An 18,336-nucleotide genomic window follows, 5' to 3' on the forward strand; every position below is an offset into this window, starting at 1 on the left:
GGTGGGATGAGGGGAGCAAAGACCAATCGTCTGTCTCCCCCAGGACACAAGGTACTCTTGAGAGTCCCTTGGACTGCAAGGAGATCCAACCAGTCCATCCTAAAGCAGATCAGTCCTGGGTGTTCATTGGAAGGACTGACGCTGAAGCTGAAACTCCAATACTTTGGCCACCTCATGCGAAGAGTTGACTCACTGGAAAAGACCCTGATGCTGGGAGGGATTGAGGGCAGAAGGAGGAGGGGACGACAGAGGATGAGATGGCTGAATGGCATCACTGATTAGATGGACATGGGTTTGGGTGGACCCCGGGAGTTGCTGATGGACAGGGAGGCCTGGCATGCTTCAGTTCATGGGGCCGCAAAGAGTCAGATGTGACTGAGCGACTCAACTGAACTGAAGATAATATACTCCCTGCTGTACTTTGTCACATGAAAACCTCAGAATAAGATTAAGCCAACTGAGCTTACACAAATGATTTTTTTTTTAAGTTTCCACCCACAGTATAAACCCACTGGTAGTTGTTTATTCCCCACCCCCACCCTACTCCCCACCAGCGATGGAATAATGAAGACACAAAAAAAAACATGATAGAACATCAACAACTAAGACAGCATAGACAAGCAGTCAACCGTCTTCACAAACTATTTCCTCATGTCAGAAACCTGCTTATAAGGTACCTTTGTTTTATCTTTGCCCCCTTTCAACATTAGAAGTTAGAAAATCGGAAACTTAGAAAACAGGAAAAGAAGAGAAGTTCATAATCACAATAAATGTAGTGAGCATCACAGGACCTTAATGTCGCTCTTCTGATAAGAAAGATCTAGAAAGGGAAAATTAATCCATCAAGTACAAGAGAATGAACTGACCTATTGTTTTAACTACTAAAACTCCAGAAATGTTCAAGTCTTTGAAGATTGTCATAAAAGTATCCACTGGAAATAGGCTACAAGATGTTGTTCAGTAAACTGTGCAGCGTATTGAGTGCAAAGTACATTGATAATTACAGATAACGGAAAAAACGATCAGTCCCCAAAAAGGTCACTCCCCTTGTTTAAGATCTTTACTTACACAACGAGGGGGCCTGTGTATCTAGAAACCTTAGAAGAACATTCTGGAAAACAGGTAAACTAGATCCAGCGAGGGAGGCTGAGGAAATGGACTCCTTCTCATCTAAGACTTCTGATTCACCACATCTCTGAGATTAAAAACAAATGAGCAAAGTTAATTATTGAAGACAAGTACAGTCAAAATGGGTCAAGCAATATGCTGGTTTTTCATTAACACTTACATTCTTCAATAAAACATGCAAAACTGATATTTCTATACTTATTTAAAGACCATGCATCATAAGTGAATATAATTTCTGAAAGTTAAGGGAAAGTGAAAGAAAGTGAAAAGTCGCTCAGTCGTGTCCAATCCTTTGAGACCCCATCCATGGACTAGACAGTCCATGGAATTCTCCAGGCCAGAACACTAGAGTGGGTAACCTTTCCCTTCTCCAGGGGATCTTTCCAACCCAGGGATCGAACCCAGGTCTTCTGCATTGTAGGCAGATTCTTTACCAACTGAACAATCAGGGAAGCAACTGCCCCAAAATAACTCAAACAAGTTCAAAGAACTCCTGTGAAAAACATTATCTGCGTGAATTATAAACGCCACACAGCACGGTATAAATAACCACTGAATGCGTAACAGTACGATGCAATAAACTACTCATTACTCCTGTAAAACCACAAAAATATAAACTGAGGCTGTCCTCACTTGTCAATAGTTCATTTTAACGGTATGCCCTCCAAGAAATATTTGGGCATGTGTTATTGAGTTTGACTGTTCTGTGCTTGCTTTTGTCAGGCGGTGAATTTACGAGTATGTTGGGAAGTAATGGGTCAAATGTTCCTCGAACAAGATTCTATCCCTCATCACACTTCACCAATTAGCTTTCTCAGAACCTCCCGGAATCTCCACAGTTCAGGGAACAAACACATCTAGAGAAGCTGTTTAACTTCTACAATCTTAAGGTCAGAACTTACTAGAAGACCAGCAAAGGAACAGTTCAGAAGCAATCAGAACCTCATTTTCTATTCTTTTTGCTATTCCTTTGCTTCTTCCCATTTTCATTATCCATTTTAGCATTAAAACAGTATTATATTAGATATGATTTCTTCAATCCATCCTCTTTATAAGGGTCAAATTTTGAATATGGCGTTTAATAGAAATCAATTATCTTAAACATCTCTAAAAGAATACATTTTTAGAGATGGATACATTTATACCTATTAAAATTATAGTCATCTATGTGTGAACCTCTTCTGAATATGACTGTGTGTGTGTGTGTATTCTGGGACACACACAGAGGGAAGGGAAGACAGAATAAAAATTATCCAGCAGAAGCAATGAAATCTGAGGAATCAATTTTAGTTACTAAAGTTTAACCACTGCATTTCTCTTTAGAATACAGTGCATTCATAACTATGTAGGAAAAAAGCAATGAAACGCTTTTCTTAATTTGGCCATTATAAAAGGGGCTATGTGGTTTACACCTTAGCGTCAATATCTTTAAGCCCCAACTGCAACAACATGACCCTCTGTATTTGGTGAAAGGCGCTTTCCCAACAAAAGGAGATGTCCATGAAAATATTCCTCCTATTTCGTTTTTGTTAATACTGTCCTAAGAAGCAGGTGTATCATCAGCGATGCAGCCCTGCACGGGGTGAGCAGAGCCCGTCGGCAAGCTCGCACTCACAGGCGCTAAAAAGAAGGCCATGAGGACCGCAGACCAGGGCGGCCGCGGAGGACAAGCCCGGGCCGGGTGCCCTAAGCGCGGATGAGGTGGCGGGAAGGAGTCTCCCGAGGAGGTGACGCGTGCTGAGCCAGGGATGCTAGACAAGGAGTGACACCTCCTAAAACGGGAACGGCCGTGTCAAAGGGGGAACGGAACGTGTCACCCAGAGGGGACAGCGGGAGCGAAGGCCCCCAGAGGAACGTGAGTGTGGCGTGGACAGGAAGGCCAGGGCGGCCCGCGGGAGCGGGGGCGGGGTGGGAAGGGCAGCTGGGCGGCTCGGGCGAGGCCCCGGGCGTCCTGAGGAGGAGCCACCAGCTGCGTCAGGAGGAGGACAGTGCGATCCGCTTCCACCGTGAAAAGTCGGCTCTGGAGGCTGCGGGGCGGGTGCTGGGGAGTGGGGGAGAGACGGAGGCCGGAGGCCCCAGTCTCCAGCTGAGAGGCCTTCTCCTCCCCAGAGGGGAAGAAAGGAGGGCTCATTCTGACGCTCTCCTTCAGCAAAGCTGTGCTGGCAGCGTTAGCTTTACCGGTTCCTTTCCGATCGACGGCAGAGGCTTTAACCGCTCTCTGGGGCCAGAACACGGTCTCAAAAATGAACACAAACTGGCATCTGTAATCTCACAGTTACAATGGCCTCAGGAAAGTATTTCCATACTCACTAAACACACGTGCGCACATCTACAGAGAAGGTGTGTAACACCAAACGTACAGACACAGATGTATGTGTGCATGTCTTAACCTCACAGAGGGAGGTTTCCATTCTCAGTCAGACATTTAAGTTTTATTGCAAATTAGTCCAGAATATAAATTACAGGCTTCATCAGCTTAGAGGGGTCATGCTATGAAGCCCTTATGTGAATTTGTACATTCCTCCTTTCTTCTCTTAGAAAGGAAAAAAAAAGCACGATGAAAGTAGGAAGCAGAACCTCGTCCAAAGCAGCATCAGCGATAAGCAGCAGCGGGCCAAGCCTACCTCCGCCTCGATGTCGGCCTGTCTCTTCTCCAGGAGCTTCGCCACGGCCATCGCCCGGTGCTTGCCCGAGCGCTTACAGCTCACGGCCCACTCGCACAGCAGGGTCACCACGGCTTCATCGTTGGGGGCGACCTGCGGGCCGAGAGAGACGGGTACCAGCCGTGTGCCATGAGGCGCCCACCTGGCGGAGGAGCCCAGGACGCGGGCAGCAGAGTATCTAAACTGGTGAAGCTCTTCTATCTTATTACAGTCATTTCAGAAAGCATTCCCAGATCTATTTCAATTGAGGTATAGAGAGTAAAACTTTAGTCACAAGGACGGAAATCGCTTACAACAGCTGAGGCTGTGGCAATTCCAAGAGAATTAAGAGCTTCCTTGAATATGCCTTCACTTGCACAGACCCTAACCCGGCCCCATCGAGCCTCCGGAAGTCAAAGGAAGCAGAAAGGGAAACTGACTACTGAATATCAAAAACACACGTAAACCCATGGCTGATTCATATCAATGTACGGCAAAAACCACTACAGTACTGTAATTAGCCTCCAACTAAAATAAATAAAAAACAGAAATAATAATAATTTTTAAAAAACACAAATAAATATAAACCTCAAAAAAAATTTTTAAAAAAGAACAGCTGGTGCAAAGCCCACGTACCAGCTTCACTCCCCTGCTGACCCCTTCGGGCCCTTACTCCCACGACCCAAATCAACACATAACCCCAACAAGCCAGGCGAGCGAGTCGCCCAGGCCAAGGAGGAACTGCAAGGAACAAACTGGAGGGGAGGCTGGGACGAGGATCGAATCCTGCTGCCTTGGAAACAACAACGGGCACAGGAAGGAGCCAGAGTGACAAGCAGACCCAGTTAACAAAAGCTGGGAGCCCAGACCCGTGCAGGGCCCAGCGCCGCGGCCACAACGGCCGGGGCCTAGACGTGAGGCCACACGCCGAGGACGAGAGAAGTCGGGGCGCAGGGCCCCAAGTCACGGCTCCGGGGGCGCGGTGGGGGCTTACAGCAAGAAGGGGGGCGGTCCTTCTGGGCACTCTCACCTTCCTTGGGGAGGATCTATGCCTCCAGACACAGAACATCAACTGCACACTTTTAACATTCATCCAGCTGCATAAACACTACGCCAAGAGGGCCAGCCAATCGCGGTACTAGCATTTATATATATATATAGCTATGTGAGAGGCTCTTAACTTTTCAGAAGTCATAAGTTCAATTAAGACTATGACAGCTATGAGCACAGGCTCATAGAAAAACATACACGTACACACATATACTTTAGCACAACACTTCAGACGGTTTGTGGACTCTGAGAAGACATTCAAAAATAATCCCAGGATAACAACCCCTAATCAGCTTTTAGATACCTGCAGACAATTCAGACCCTGAAAATCAGTTTATTCCAGGATTTTTACTCTTCCTATCCTAAATTCAGTCAAGTTCTTTATCTTAAAAACAAAGAAATGTTAAGTTATCTAGGGCAGATATCTCAAAAAGAGCTCTGAATCTATTAATGTAAAACAAGAGAAATATTTCAATTACAAAGTATAAAGACTGAACATAACATTTTTAAAAAGAAAGCAAATTGGGTGGAATGCCTTCCTGGATTCAATCTAATCCCAGGAATAGCAAAAATGTAAATGCAGTGATGCACTGCATGCTTAGCTTTATAATATTAAAAAGAATAAAAGAACTTACTTTAAAAACAAAGCCAACAATTTTAAACAAATTCATCAGCAATGTGCATCATGTCTACATTTACAAAGTTTTTTATTTTCCCTCTGCATCAAACAAAATGAAAATGTGCTACCAAAGAATAACTGACTCATTCAACTTAAGTAACAGGCTCTGCTAGACCTGGAAATGCACAGAAAAGAAACTATAAAGGAAAAGACTTCTTTTTAACACATACAGAAACCACTGGTTTGGGGCAGGAATATGCTAGAAAATCAGTCTTAAGAAAAAGAGAATTCATTTCTAAGAACATTTATTAAGCACCCAGGATATGCTAGTCTTTGAGGAAACCAAAATTTTAAAGATCTGGCCCTTGTTCTCAAAAAGTTTACCCTCTAGAGGGAAAAGCAGAAACGGGAACTCATGGTAAAGCAGCAAACAGCTCTGAAGGTGGGGGCGGGAAGTGACCGAGGCCAGGCGCCTGTGCTTCCACAGCGCATGGGCAACTGAGCCCAGGCCTCCCGCACCGCGGGCGGGTTCTTCACCAGCTGAGACACAAGGGAAGCCCAAGAATGCAGGAGTGGGTAGCCTATCCCTTCTCCAGCGGATCTTCTCAACCCAGGAACTGAACCCAGGTCTCCTGCCTTGCAGGCGGATTTTTTTTTACCAGCTGAGCTACCAGGGAAGCCCCTCATAGGCGATGAGCATCCATCTATGCTAGTTTATAGACACCAAGATACAAACATGAAGAAACAGGCCTGCAGTCCACTCACTGCAGCGAGTGGCCTCAAAACACAATCATTAGGAATTAAGAAAATCAGGGAGAAATGCTGCTAAAAGACGAGGTTTAAAATATAAAATTTTAATCAGTTTGTGTCCATAAAAAGTTATACATCTCAAAATCTATTTTACCAATAAGTATTTTCCAACACTGGCCAGATTCCAAAAAGTTCACTCGTTTCTGAATATCAAACAGCCTGCCAAATGGTGCCACTCTTTCTTTAGGACGTTGGAGTGGAGGAATAAGAGGCAGGCTCAGTAGGTGCCAATTTTAAAAGAAACAGTAAGACATTAAAAAAGTTTAATAACTTAGAAGATCATATTGGAAAATCAGGTGATATTATACCAACCTGCAGAGAAAGCAAATTATCTCTGCAATATGAATAATTACATATATATTTATATATTTGAGTCACAAAGCATTTTGTTCTTTACTGCTGAAAAATTGCTATAACATAAATTTTTAAAATTTAGCATTACGTTCCAAGGTAACTTCCCATTCATTCAAACATCCTCCTACCCCCATATTTACAGAAAATTTTGATTTACATTTTAAGTGGTTTTAGCAAGAGGTCTTTTCTAGATTCTGCTTCTTATCAAAAATAAGGAGGAGCTCCTGCTTATTTGACTCTGAACACCAGCCCCAGAGTACACCCCACCAGACATGTTCAACAGGCAGACAGACAGACACCCATGTACAGATACCCATCAACCCCAGCCCCAGCAATGCTCTGCTCTAAAGAATTTTTAGAAAATTATTAGAGGACAGCTTCAATTTGCCTGCCAGACGCTATATTACAAGTTAATTTGAGTAACTGTCAATAGGACATCATGACTTCAAATAGGGGAAGTTGAAATGCATTTTTACCCTGTAAACAAATGTCTAAAAATATGAAGCACCTCTTCTTTAAAACAATCAGTAAGTAAAATGAAATTTAATAAATACTATTTTAAAACAAAATAACTTCAAGGCAAAAATTTGAGTTAATTTAGCAGCTCAAGGTAAGAACTAAACCTGTGTTCAATGATATGGCACCTAAGTGGGACAGTCATACATGTATATAAATAATTTGGATGCATTAAAAAAAGAAAATAAAAATCATCTCAGAAAGCCAAAAACATTTAACAGAAGCAGAGAGAAAAGATGGAAGGAAATCATTAGTTGTTTGTTTCAGAAAGTGGTTTTCAAGAAAAGGCTTGAGGAATGAGTTAAATTTCAAAACCGAGATGAATAGGGGTGGTCCAGGGGTTAGGACTCTGTGCTTTCATTGATGGGACCCAGTTTCGGGTTCAATCCCTGGTTGGGGAACTAGAATTCCTAAGTCCAGTGGCAAGCCAAAAAAAAGAGAGGGAGGGAGAGAGAAGAGAAAAAAATGGAATTTAAAAAACTGAGAAGAACAAAAGGAGAAATAAGTATATAGTAGGCAGAATAATCCTCCACCCTAAAGATGTGCATGTCCTAAGCTCAGGATGTGTGAGTATGTTACTGTAAATGAAAAAAGGGGATTGTGTAATAGCTGTGATTGAGATAAGAGCCTAGGAAGAGGGGATTCCCCAGAAGATGTGGGCAGGCCCAAGATAATCACAGGGGAGCTTCTAAAGGAACGGGAAAGCAGGAGAGTCGGTCAGACACGCGACCACGGAAACAGGACTCGGAGGCAGGGGAGATGTGAAGGGGCCGCTTCGTTGATCCTGCAGATGGAGCAAGGTGACGCAGGCTAAGGAAGGTTGGTGATCTCTGGAGATTGGAGAACAGAAGGAAACGGTTTCTCCCAAAAGCCCGTATAACAAACACAAGACGGCAAACCCCTCGATAAGAGCCCAGTAAGATCATAATCGAGCTTCCCTTGTGGCTCAGCTGGTGAAGAATCCACCTGCAATGCAAGAGACCTGAGTTGGGAAGATCCCCTGGAGAAGGGGAAGGCTACCACTCCAGTGCTCCGGCCTGCAGAATTCCATGGACTGTACAGTCCATGTTGTCACAAAGAGTCAGACACGACTGAGCTACTAACACTTTCTTTCAAGACCTTAACCTCCAGAACCATAAAAGGGTAAATTTGTGCTGTTTTAAGCCACTAAACTTTTGATAACTTGTTACAGCAGTGGCAGGTAGTGTTGAACACCGGGGTGCGTGTTTTTTCTAATGTTTTTCTCTGGATGACCTTACTCGCAAAGCAGAAATAGAGACACAGACACAGAGAACAAACATAATGAGCACCAAGGGGATTGGATGAATTGAGAGGCTAGTATTGACTTGTACATAGAGCGCTGGCACTATGTATAAAATAGATTAACTAATGAGAAGCTACGCAAAGCACAGGGAAATCTATGCAAAGTGATGTTCCGTGGTGACTGAAATGGGACGGACACCCAGGAAGCGGGGTACAGCTACTCACTTTGCTGTACAGTGGAAACACCCCATTGTAAAGCAACTGTAAGTCCATTTTTTCTTTTTTAAGTAATGTGGAGCTTCGAAGAATTACAGGGGCAGAGGACTGCTGGTTAAATGGCAATTATAGGAAGGCTACAATAAACAAGATTACAAACCTAAGAAAAAGAGTTTAATGATAACTCATCAAAGAGAACCACAAAATAGGTAGTAGCCTCACTAACTCATTTACTTACTAACTCATCAATAAATATGTATTTCCACCAGGACTTCTAAGCACCAGAGACAGACAGTCTCATGTTTTACTCTGCACGAATAAAAACTGGTTCTTTTCTTTTTGGACGTAATTTCTACTATAAAACAAGAGTCTTTGAAACGTTCATATTATTTGCTGCAATCAATCTCAAGAATACAGCCCAAGGAAATTATCTTAAAGTAAAAACATTTGAGTCTTCGAGACAACCATGAAGCATGATTCCAAGACACTCCCCATTCCAGCTCCCAAAATTGACAAACTTTCTCTCCAAAGTTTGAAAGAGGCACCTAATGGATCAGATCAGAGAAAGCAGGCGACCTGCCGGGAAGAGAAAAGGTCCACAAAGATGACTCCGAGGTCAGAGCACCTGCTTTCAGCAGTGGAACTAGTGGAACTTTTGTGATGTCTGCTTTGTTTTTATTTTTCTGCGGCAAAAAGTAATATTTCAATATCTACATAAAGATACATAAATAGGAAAGGCAGATAAGACAGGCTTGCAACGGAACACAGGAAAGGGGAAGTCAGAGGTACACGACTACTAGCAAAGCTCACATCCTCCCAAGAAGGGAAGTTCTCAACCTCAGACAAAGTGTCAGCTCGGCCCAGCCACCATTCTCCCCGTCATCTGGGGGTACTGCTCCTTCTCCTGCCCCAAGTGGTTCAAGGAAGGGGTTATTAATTGGAGTGCCCTACCCTCTCATCTTCAGTGTGACGTTCTGGATTTGGGTCTTTGATGGGCAGTGAAGACTTGGGGCAATTCTTTGAACACAAGGGGAAAAAAAATCACTCTACCAGGGACTTACTACATGCACTGCTCTCTGCTCAGTCTTGTGAAACATTTTGGAGGATAAAAGGCCTCAGCACAGTTCAGTTCAGTCGCCCAGTCATGTTCCAACTCCTTGCAACCCCAAGGACTACAGCACGCCAGGCCTCCCTGTCCATCACCAACTCCCAGAGTTTACTCAAACTCATGTCCATTGAGTCAGTGATGCCATCCAACCATCTCATCCTCTGTCGTCCCCTTCTCCTCCCAGCTTCAATCTCTCCCAGCATCAGGGTCTTTCAAGTGAGTCAGTTCTTCATATCAAGTGGCCAAAGTATTGGAGTTTCAGCTTCAGTATCAGTCCTTCCAATGAATATTCAGGACTGATCTCCTTTAGGATGGACTGCTTGGATTTCCCTGCTGTCCAAGGGACTCTTCAAGAGTCTTCTCCAACACCACAGTTCAAAAGCATCAATTCTTTGGCGCTGAGCTTTCTTTACCATCCAACTCTCACACCATACGTGACCACTGGAAAACCATAGCTTTTAACCAGACGGACCTTGGTTGGCAAAGTAGTGCTTCTGTTTTTTAATATGCTGTCTAGGTTGGTCATAACTTTTCTTCCAAGGAGCAAGCGTCTTTTAATTTCATGGCTGCAGTCACCATCTGCAGTGATTTTGGAGCCCAAGAAAATAAAGTCAGCCATTGTTTCCACTGTTTCCCCATCTATTTGCCATGAAGTGATGGGACCAGATGTCATGATCTTAGTTCTCTGAATGTTGAGCTTTAAGCCAACTTTTTCACTCTCCTCTTTCACTTTCATCAGGAATCTCTCTAGTTCTTCTTCGCTTTCTGCCATGAGGGTGGTGTCATCTGCACATCTGAGGTTATCTCGACTTGTTTCAATCGAGTCCAGCTCTTTTAAACCCCATGGACTGTAGCCAACCAGGCTCCTCTGTTCATGGAATTCTCCAGGCAAGAATACTAGAGTGGGTTGCCATGCCCTCCTCCAGGGGATCTTCCCAACCCAGAGATCGAACCTGCATCTCTTCTGTCTCCTGCATTGGCAGACAGATTCTATACCACTGAGTCACCAAAGAAGCCCAATAAACTACTGGGTTGGCCAAAAACATCATTTGGGTTCTTCCATCACACCGTAAGTAGAACATCACTGTGTTAAAAGAACCTGGAAGGTCATCCCGACCCGCCCCCAGGAGTGCGATGGCTCCAAGCTTCTCTGGGCTCTCCCGCCCACACTCTTGGTGCTTCCAACATCACAGTATTCTGTTGCCCTGGGCAAAAATACTTATTTCCATGTGATATGTATCTTTCACAACACAACTTCACGGCTACTGGCTTTAAATACCCGTTAGGAGAGAAAAACACACCTCCGCACCATTCAAGAAAAGTTCTTCATCATCCCAAACACTATAAGCCAGAGTTGGAGTCTTCAAGGATAACAACAAATAACTTTTCACATTGGTACTTTGACAGTTAGTACGAAGATGACAAAATCCACAGCACGTACCTCCTAGCCTATCACTACTGCTGCTGCTAAGTTGCTTCAGTCGCGTCCGACTCTGTGCAACCCCATAGACGGCAGCCCACCAGGCTCCCCCGTCCCTGGGGTTCTCCAGGCAAGAGCACTGGAGTGGGCTGCCGTTTCCTTCTCCAATGCGTGAAAGTGAAGTCGCTCAGTCATGTCCGACTCTTTGCGACCCCATGGACTGCAGCCCACCAGGCTCCTCCATCCATGGGATTTTCCAGGCAAGAGTACTGGAGTGGGGTGCCATTGCCTTCTCCGAACCTATCACTACACACAGGCAAACGGGATACACCAGACCAGGAGAGAGACACGGAGAAAATGAGCCCTGACTCACAAAGTCACAGTCGGAGAAAGAGCACCAAACTACGGGGTCGAGAGGTCTTTCCTGGCGGTTCAGTGGTGAAGACTCCACCTGCTAATGCAGGAGATGTGGGTTCAATCCCTGGGTCAGAAAGATCCCTTCAAGAAGTACATGGCAACCAACCCCAGTACTCTTGCCTAGGAAATCCCAGGGACAGAGAAGCCTGGTGGGCTACAGTCCACGGGTAGCCAGAGAGTCAGACATGACTTATTAAACCACCACCAGGGGTCAAGAATGTGGGACCTAGCCCTGATACCAATTAAAAACATGATCACGGCAAGAGAATATTAGCAACTGTAACCTCCCAACCACAGTGATAGCAGTAGTAATAAGTGAACACATTTACTCAGCAGATACTGGGTGTTTTACAGACAGCATTCCAATCTTAAAAACAAACTCTGAAGCAGGTGTTGCAATTCCTATTTTACTGGTAAGAAAGCCAAGGTTGAGATCAAAAGTAGCAGAACTGGGGACCTAATTCTGCTGCTCCCATCCCGGGTGAGCCTAGATCAGTGGAAGCACAAGGAGCATCATGTTTACAAGGAAATCTCCCAAGGGGCTCATAGGCACCGCAGGAAGCCTGCCTCCCAGCCCACTCCACTGTTCCAGCCCTGACCTCCATCTCTCTAGGGACGAGTCAGACCTCTAATGTAACAGACATGCAGAAACTAAAACCACAGGAATGAATTACCAAGGATTTCATTCCTTCTCTAACACATGCTAGATGAGATGACTGTACAAGGCAGGGATCTGTCTTTTCCATTTTCAGTATCTACTGCAGCCCCTGGCACACAGCAGATTCAATAGGTATTGTTAATCAAAGCGTAAAAGCAAGGCAGGCTTCCCTGGCAGCTCAGATGGTAAAGAATGTGCCTGAAGTGCAGGAGGCCTGGGTTCAGTCCCTGGGTCGGAAAGATCTCCCGGAGAAGGGAATGGCTACCGACACTCCAGCATTCTTGCCTGGAGAATGCCATGGATGTAGGAGCCTGGCGGGCTACAGTCCAAAGGGTCGCAGAGTCAGGCCAGCAATATGTTATATGAAACCAAGGATAAAAACAAGGTGGATTGGGCAGGGTGGGGTGAGTGGGGTTTATGATTTGTTCCCCTCCCCTGACAAACACATGCAATTACTTAATATGAAAAAATAACTGATTCAATCTAACAGTCGCTTACGTGTAAGACACTAGAAACACTCCCATTCCTAACTTAATCAGTCAAGGATGCTGGCCACAAAACCATCACCATCATTCTAAAAGACTGAACCAATGGAAAGAAACATAAATACTTGAATGGATATGACAAGATTACTACAATGTGCATAAAATGATTATCCCCCCTCCCACCAACCCAGAGAACTGGAAAACATCATGAATAGAAGAAAATAAGCAACAAAAAAAGTGATGAATATTAAGCAGTCATGAGAAGGAAAAAAAAGCAACCTATACTTTGTAGAAAGCATCCCATTTATGTTCCCCTAACCTACTGTAGTTACCTGCTCATATACAAGCGCATAAATGTAAATCAAAGTATCCAAAGGATATGGACCGACACACACGGCTGTTTCAGCTTCCGTACGTAACAAGTATTTGTCACACAGTCTGCTCTGCTCTGATACTTTCACAACAACTCTATGATTGCTGAGTAAACCAAGGCCAAAGGTTAGGTAACTTGTTAAATGTCTTAAAGATTCTATTAACAGGTCACAGACCTAAGAGTCAAATCTAAGCTATCTGTCTCCACAGTGGGGACACATGCCAGAATGCCCCCGTTCTGGGCAGAAGAGTGGGAGAAGGATCCGAGCTGTGGGCTGAAAGGGACTTTTTGATATCAAGAATGTCTTCATGTATTATCTGTGTAGAAATCACAAGAAGAAATAACTTCCATAAAGAAAACAAATGAGAGAGGATTGACCCAAAATTCCAAAATCAGTAAGATCCTTACTCAACTGAATGCAGAGTTCCAAAGAAGAGCAAAGAGAAATAAGAAAACCTTCTCACGTGAACAATGAAAAGAAATACAGGAAAACAATAAAATGGGAAAGACTAGAGATCGCTTCAAGAAGATTGGAGATACCAAGGGAAATTTCATGTAAAGACGGGCATGATAAAGAACAGAAACAGATAAGGACGGAACAGAAGCAGAAGAGATTAAAAAGAGATGGCAAGTATACACAGAAGAAAGTATACAGGAAAGGTCTTCATGACCCAGATAACCACGATGGTGTGGCCACGCACCCAGAGCCAGACATCCTGGAGTGTGAAGTCAAGTGGGCCTGAGGAAGCATCACTACCAACAAAGCTAGTGGGGGTGACAGAACTTTAGCTGAGCTATTCCAAATTCCAAAAGATGCTGCTGTTAAAAGTGATGCACGCAGTATGTCAGCAAATATGGAAAACTCCACAGTGGCCACAGGACGGGAAAAGGTCCGTTTTCATTCCAATCCAAACGAAAGACAATACCAAAGAATGTTCAAACTACTGTACAATTTTGCTCATTTCACATGCTAGCAAAGTAATGCTCAAAATCCTTTAAGCTAGGCTTCAACAGGACATAAACCGAGAAATTCCAGATGTACAAGTTGGATTTACAAAAGGCAGAAAAACCAGGGCTCAAACTGCCAACATCCACTGGATCGTAGAGAAAGCAAGAGAATTCCAGAAAAACATTTATTTCTGCTCTATTAACTACACTAAAGCCTTTGACTGTGTGAATCACAACAACCTGTGGGAAATTCATTAAAAAAGAGATGGGAATACCAGACCACCTGACCTGCCTTCTGAGAAACCTGTATGCAGGTCAGGAAGCAACAGTTAGAACCAGACATGGAACAACAGACTGGTTCAAAATTGGAAAAGGAGTATGTGAAGGCCATATGTTGTCACCCTGCTTATTTTAACTTATATGCAGAGTACATCATGCAAAATGCCAAGCTGGATGAAGCACAATCTGGAATTAAGATTGCTGGGAGAAATATCAACAGCCAAAGGTATGCAGAGGCTACCACTCTAAAGGCAGAAGAGGAAGTAAAGAGTCTCTTGATGAGGGTGAAAAGCTGGCTTAAAACTCAAGATTCAAAAAACGAAGATCATGGCATCAGGTCCCATCACTTCGTGGCAACTAGATGGATAAAAGGTGGAAACAGTGACAGATTTTATTTTCTTGGTCTCCAAAATCACTATGGACAGTGACTGCAGCCATGAAATTAAACGACAGCTGTTCCTTGGAAGAAAAGCTATGACAAACCTAGACAGCATATTAAAAAGCAGAGACAATACTTTGCCAACAAAGGTCTGTATAGTCAAAGCTATGATTTTTCCAGTAGTCATGTATGGTTGTGAGAGCTGGATCATAAAGAAGGCTGAGCACCAAAGAATTGATGCTTTCGAACTGTGGTGCTAAAGAAGACTCTTGAGAGTCCCTTGGACAGCAAGGAGATCAAACCTGTCAATTCTAAAGGAAATCAATTCTGAATATTCATTGAAAGGACTGATGCTGAAGCTCCAATCTGATGCAAAGAGCTAACTCATTGGAAAAGACCCTGATGCTGGGAAAGACGGAGGGCAACAGGAGAAGGGGACAACAGAGGATGAGATGGCTGGACAGCATCACCAAATCAAATAGACATGAGTCTGAGCAAACTCTGGGAGACGGTAAAGGACAGGGAAGCCTGGCATGTTGCAGTCCACGGGGTCAGAGAGAGTCAAACATGACTTAGCAGCTGAACAACAACAAGATCCTTCAACTACCAGCATTGTGCATCTGGCCTCATAAGCACGGGACCCACTCCTAGGGGCAAAACACTAAAATTTAGGAACTTCCCTGGTGGTCTAGTGGTTAAGAATCCACCTGTCAATGTAAGGGACACAGGTTCGATCCCTAGTCCCACAGCCACAGGGCAACTAAGCCCATGCACTGCAACTACCAAGGTCCAGAGAACCCAGAGTCCAAGTTCTGCCACAAGAGAAGCCCCCACAACGAGAAGCTCACACACTCCAACGAGGGAACAGCCCCTGCTCGTCAAAACGAGAAAAAGCCGGTACAAAGCCATGAAGACCTGCTGCAGCCATAAATAGGTAAACTAAAATTATTAATTTTGCTGCAGCCATCATCATTAATGGCGTTACCTACATCTGTAATAAAGACACTGCAAAAGCAAAGAGAGATTCTCGTCGTAAAGGGGATTTGATACATTTTTTTCTTTCCTAGAAGAGGGTGGACACAGACTAAATAGGTTAAGTTGAATTCATTTCTTATTCAATCACCCAATAATCTAATAATCTCTAGAAACTAACCACAGGTCTATCCTTGAACAAAAAAGGAAAAAACTGGCAACTACATCTGAGAAGCAGGCTTCCTTTAGTAATTACAAGGTACCTGGTAAGACTATTTTAAAACAAAAAAAATCTCTTAATATACTACATTATAAAACTACCATAAAAAGGATAGGAAAAATCAATGACTCATTACTGTAAGCAACAGCAAACAAAAAGCACTTGAGATCAGATACTGAACAAAGCTCTTTAGTAGCTTTTTAATCTCAGACTAAAAGGGCATGTTTATAAACGTAATTAATCACTCTTAGTCAACATTAAACAAAACGGTCATCTCTGGACAAAAACATCATTCACATTACAGCACCAATAAATAATATGGTATATAATGATAATAACACATAATGACGGAGATCCGGATGAATTTCAAGAGTTGCACGAGGTAAAAACTGGTCTCGGCTGCTAACAGAACATAAGCCTGTTGTACAGTCACAAGTAGTATTTCTAACAGAATCACCACACACTCAGATTATCAACCACACACTCAGAAGATGTATTATTTAAATATAAGTAGTGTTCACTTTTTAAAAATCTTTCTGTATCTGAGCATTTCCATATGTACACTTCCAAAAGATATTTGGGACAGCTGATTTTTGAACAGAAAAAGTAGTTTTTCTTGGTTTCACATCCTTAGAATCAGTGTTGATAGTCTTTGGGTCCTGTGACATCTAAGAAAAACAACATACACCACAAAAGCAAAAAAAAAAAAAGACTTCCCTTTGTTTTCTTTCAAGCAGCAGTTAAAAATAGTACTACTCCAAGTTCTGAGAAGACAGGAGGTAGATAAGAAAATTAAAACAATTGCTCTGAGTATTTAAGTCAACTGTCATTAAGTTGCTCTCTTCCAAAAAAAAATTAATTTCCTATCCCTCAGTTAAATCAGCATCATTTAAATAACAAAATGAATAAAGAAAACAGTTTGGGGAAATACAAAATTACACAGTAACAGCAGTCATAGCAGTCATTTGAGATCCAATAGAATCACAAAGTAAATCACTCCAGGTCCTTGAAAAGTGCCACATCTCTCAAACTGAAAATAACTGAAACAGGAGGCTTTTTCCAAAGGTTGTCACCATATGGTACAACAAACTCGACTGCTTGCCTCTTATGATGAATGAGAGAAACCTACAGATAAGGAGGGAAACGTAAATTCCTAAAACACAGTGCTAGGCCGAGTCACCTGACAACCCAAGTTGCCCAGCTCAGGACGTAACAAGTGGCGCCTACTAAGTGCTCAGCATGCGCACCATGAGAAGTGGAGTCCATCACTAAGGCCGCCGTACAAAGAGAACGATCGCTGGCGTGTGCCAAGTCACGTCGGCCGTGCCCAACTCTCTGCAACCCTATGGACTGCAGCCTGCCAGGCTCCAGGCGAGAATACCGGAGTGGGCTGCCCAGTAGCCAGGCTGGGGCCATCCAACCACTCCACTGCAGAGCCAGGACCCACGTCCACATCAGAACTGGCCTCAGAGCTGTGACGCCCTACAAAGGCCAAATTTTCCAACTTGAGGATTGTCTAAGGTAAATACGACGTTACAATTGCCAATATGCCCGTATCAATACGGAGAACTGCTCATGACAATTACACAAGTTTTTCCCTCCTTTTTCCAAAATTACATCTAACACGTGCATGTTCAGCTACAGTTGCCTGACATCAAATGAGTTTTTTAAAAGCAGCAGCACTCAAACTTTCTTGGTGGTCAGTGGTTGGGAGGCCACCTGTCCCTGCAGGGGACTTAGGTTCAAACCCTGGTTCGGGAAGATCCCACACGCTGCAGAGCAACCAAGCCCGTGCGCCAGAGCTACAGAGCCTGCAAGCAGCAGCTACCAAAGCCCGCATACCCTAGAGCCTGTCCTCTGCAACGAGAGGCCCCTGCACTGAGCCTGCGTGCCCCAGCTAGAGAAAGCCTGCACGCAGCAGCAAAGACCCAGTGCATCCAAAAAATAAACAATTAAAAAAAAAAGACAACACAAATAAAGAGAAACAGCGTAAGAAACAGACGCACTGGTTAGGAATGCTGTTCGGAACCATCGAGGGCGCCCACCCCTGTCCGCCCACCAGTGAGCTGGGTGCGCGCTCAGACTGTTTACTCATCCTCTTAAGCTTCAGTTCCTGCACCTGTATACCCCTTTCTCCCCTAAGTATGTTATGCCCGTTACCTACCAGACTTAGTTTAAGGAAGCAGAAAACGGCAGCTGTCAAACATTAGCAATGTTCCCATTGGGCATCCAATAGGAAGATGGGTCACTTCTGAGGCTTAACAAGCCCCGGCTGAGCCATGAGCAGCGCTGACAAGTGTCCGAACAGCTCGGCACGGGGCACCTTGATGGGAGCCAGACTTGCGGTATTTTCCGGGTTCGCCTGACTTTTCCTCATTTGACCTCTTTATCTTGAGTCCAGGGCTTCCCAGGTGGTACAATGGTAAAGAATCTACCTGCCAGTGCGGGAGATCCCTGGGTCAGGAAGATCCCTGAAGAA

The 18,336-nt window shown here is 44.0% G+C and overlaps 1 protein-coding gene across 2 annotated transcripts in view; it reads right to left on the reverse strand.

Annotated features, from left to right (window-relative positions):
- Window positions 1-18,336, reverse strand: part of MED12L (mediator complex subunit 12L) — a 343,991-nt gene that overhangs the window by 238,515 nt on the left and 87,140 nt on the right. For both annotated transcript variants that reach the window (XR_010664265.1, XM_065943498.1), the window contains exons 12-13: window positions 3,753-3,884; window positions 1,069-1,195 (exon numbers count right to left, since the gene is read on the reverse strand). Coding sequence is in view for 1 of the 2 variants with exons in the window: in XM_065943498.1 (XP_065799570.1) it covers window positions 1,069-1,195; window positions 3,753-3,884 (259 nt within the window). In the remaining variant the exon portion in view is untranslated. The remainder of the gene's footprint in view (window positions 1-1,068; window positions 1,196-3,752; window positions 3,885-18,336) is intronic.

This window comes from Muntiacus reevesi, chromosome 8, assembly GCF_963930625.1.
Source record: "Muntiacus reevesi chromosome 8, mMunRee1.1, whole genome shotgun sequence".
Classification (NCBI taxonomy): domain Eukaryota; kingdom Metazoa; phylum Chordata; class Mammalia; order Artiodactyla; family Cervidae; genus Muntiacus; species Muntiacus reevesi.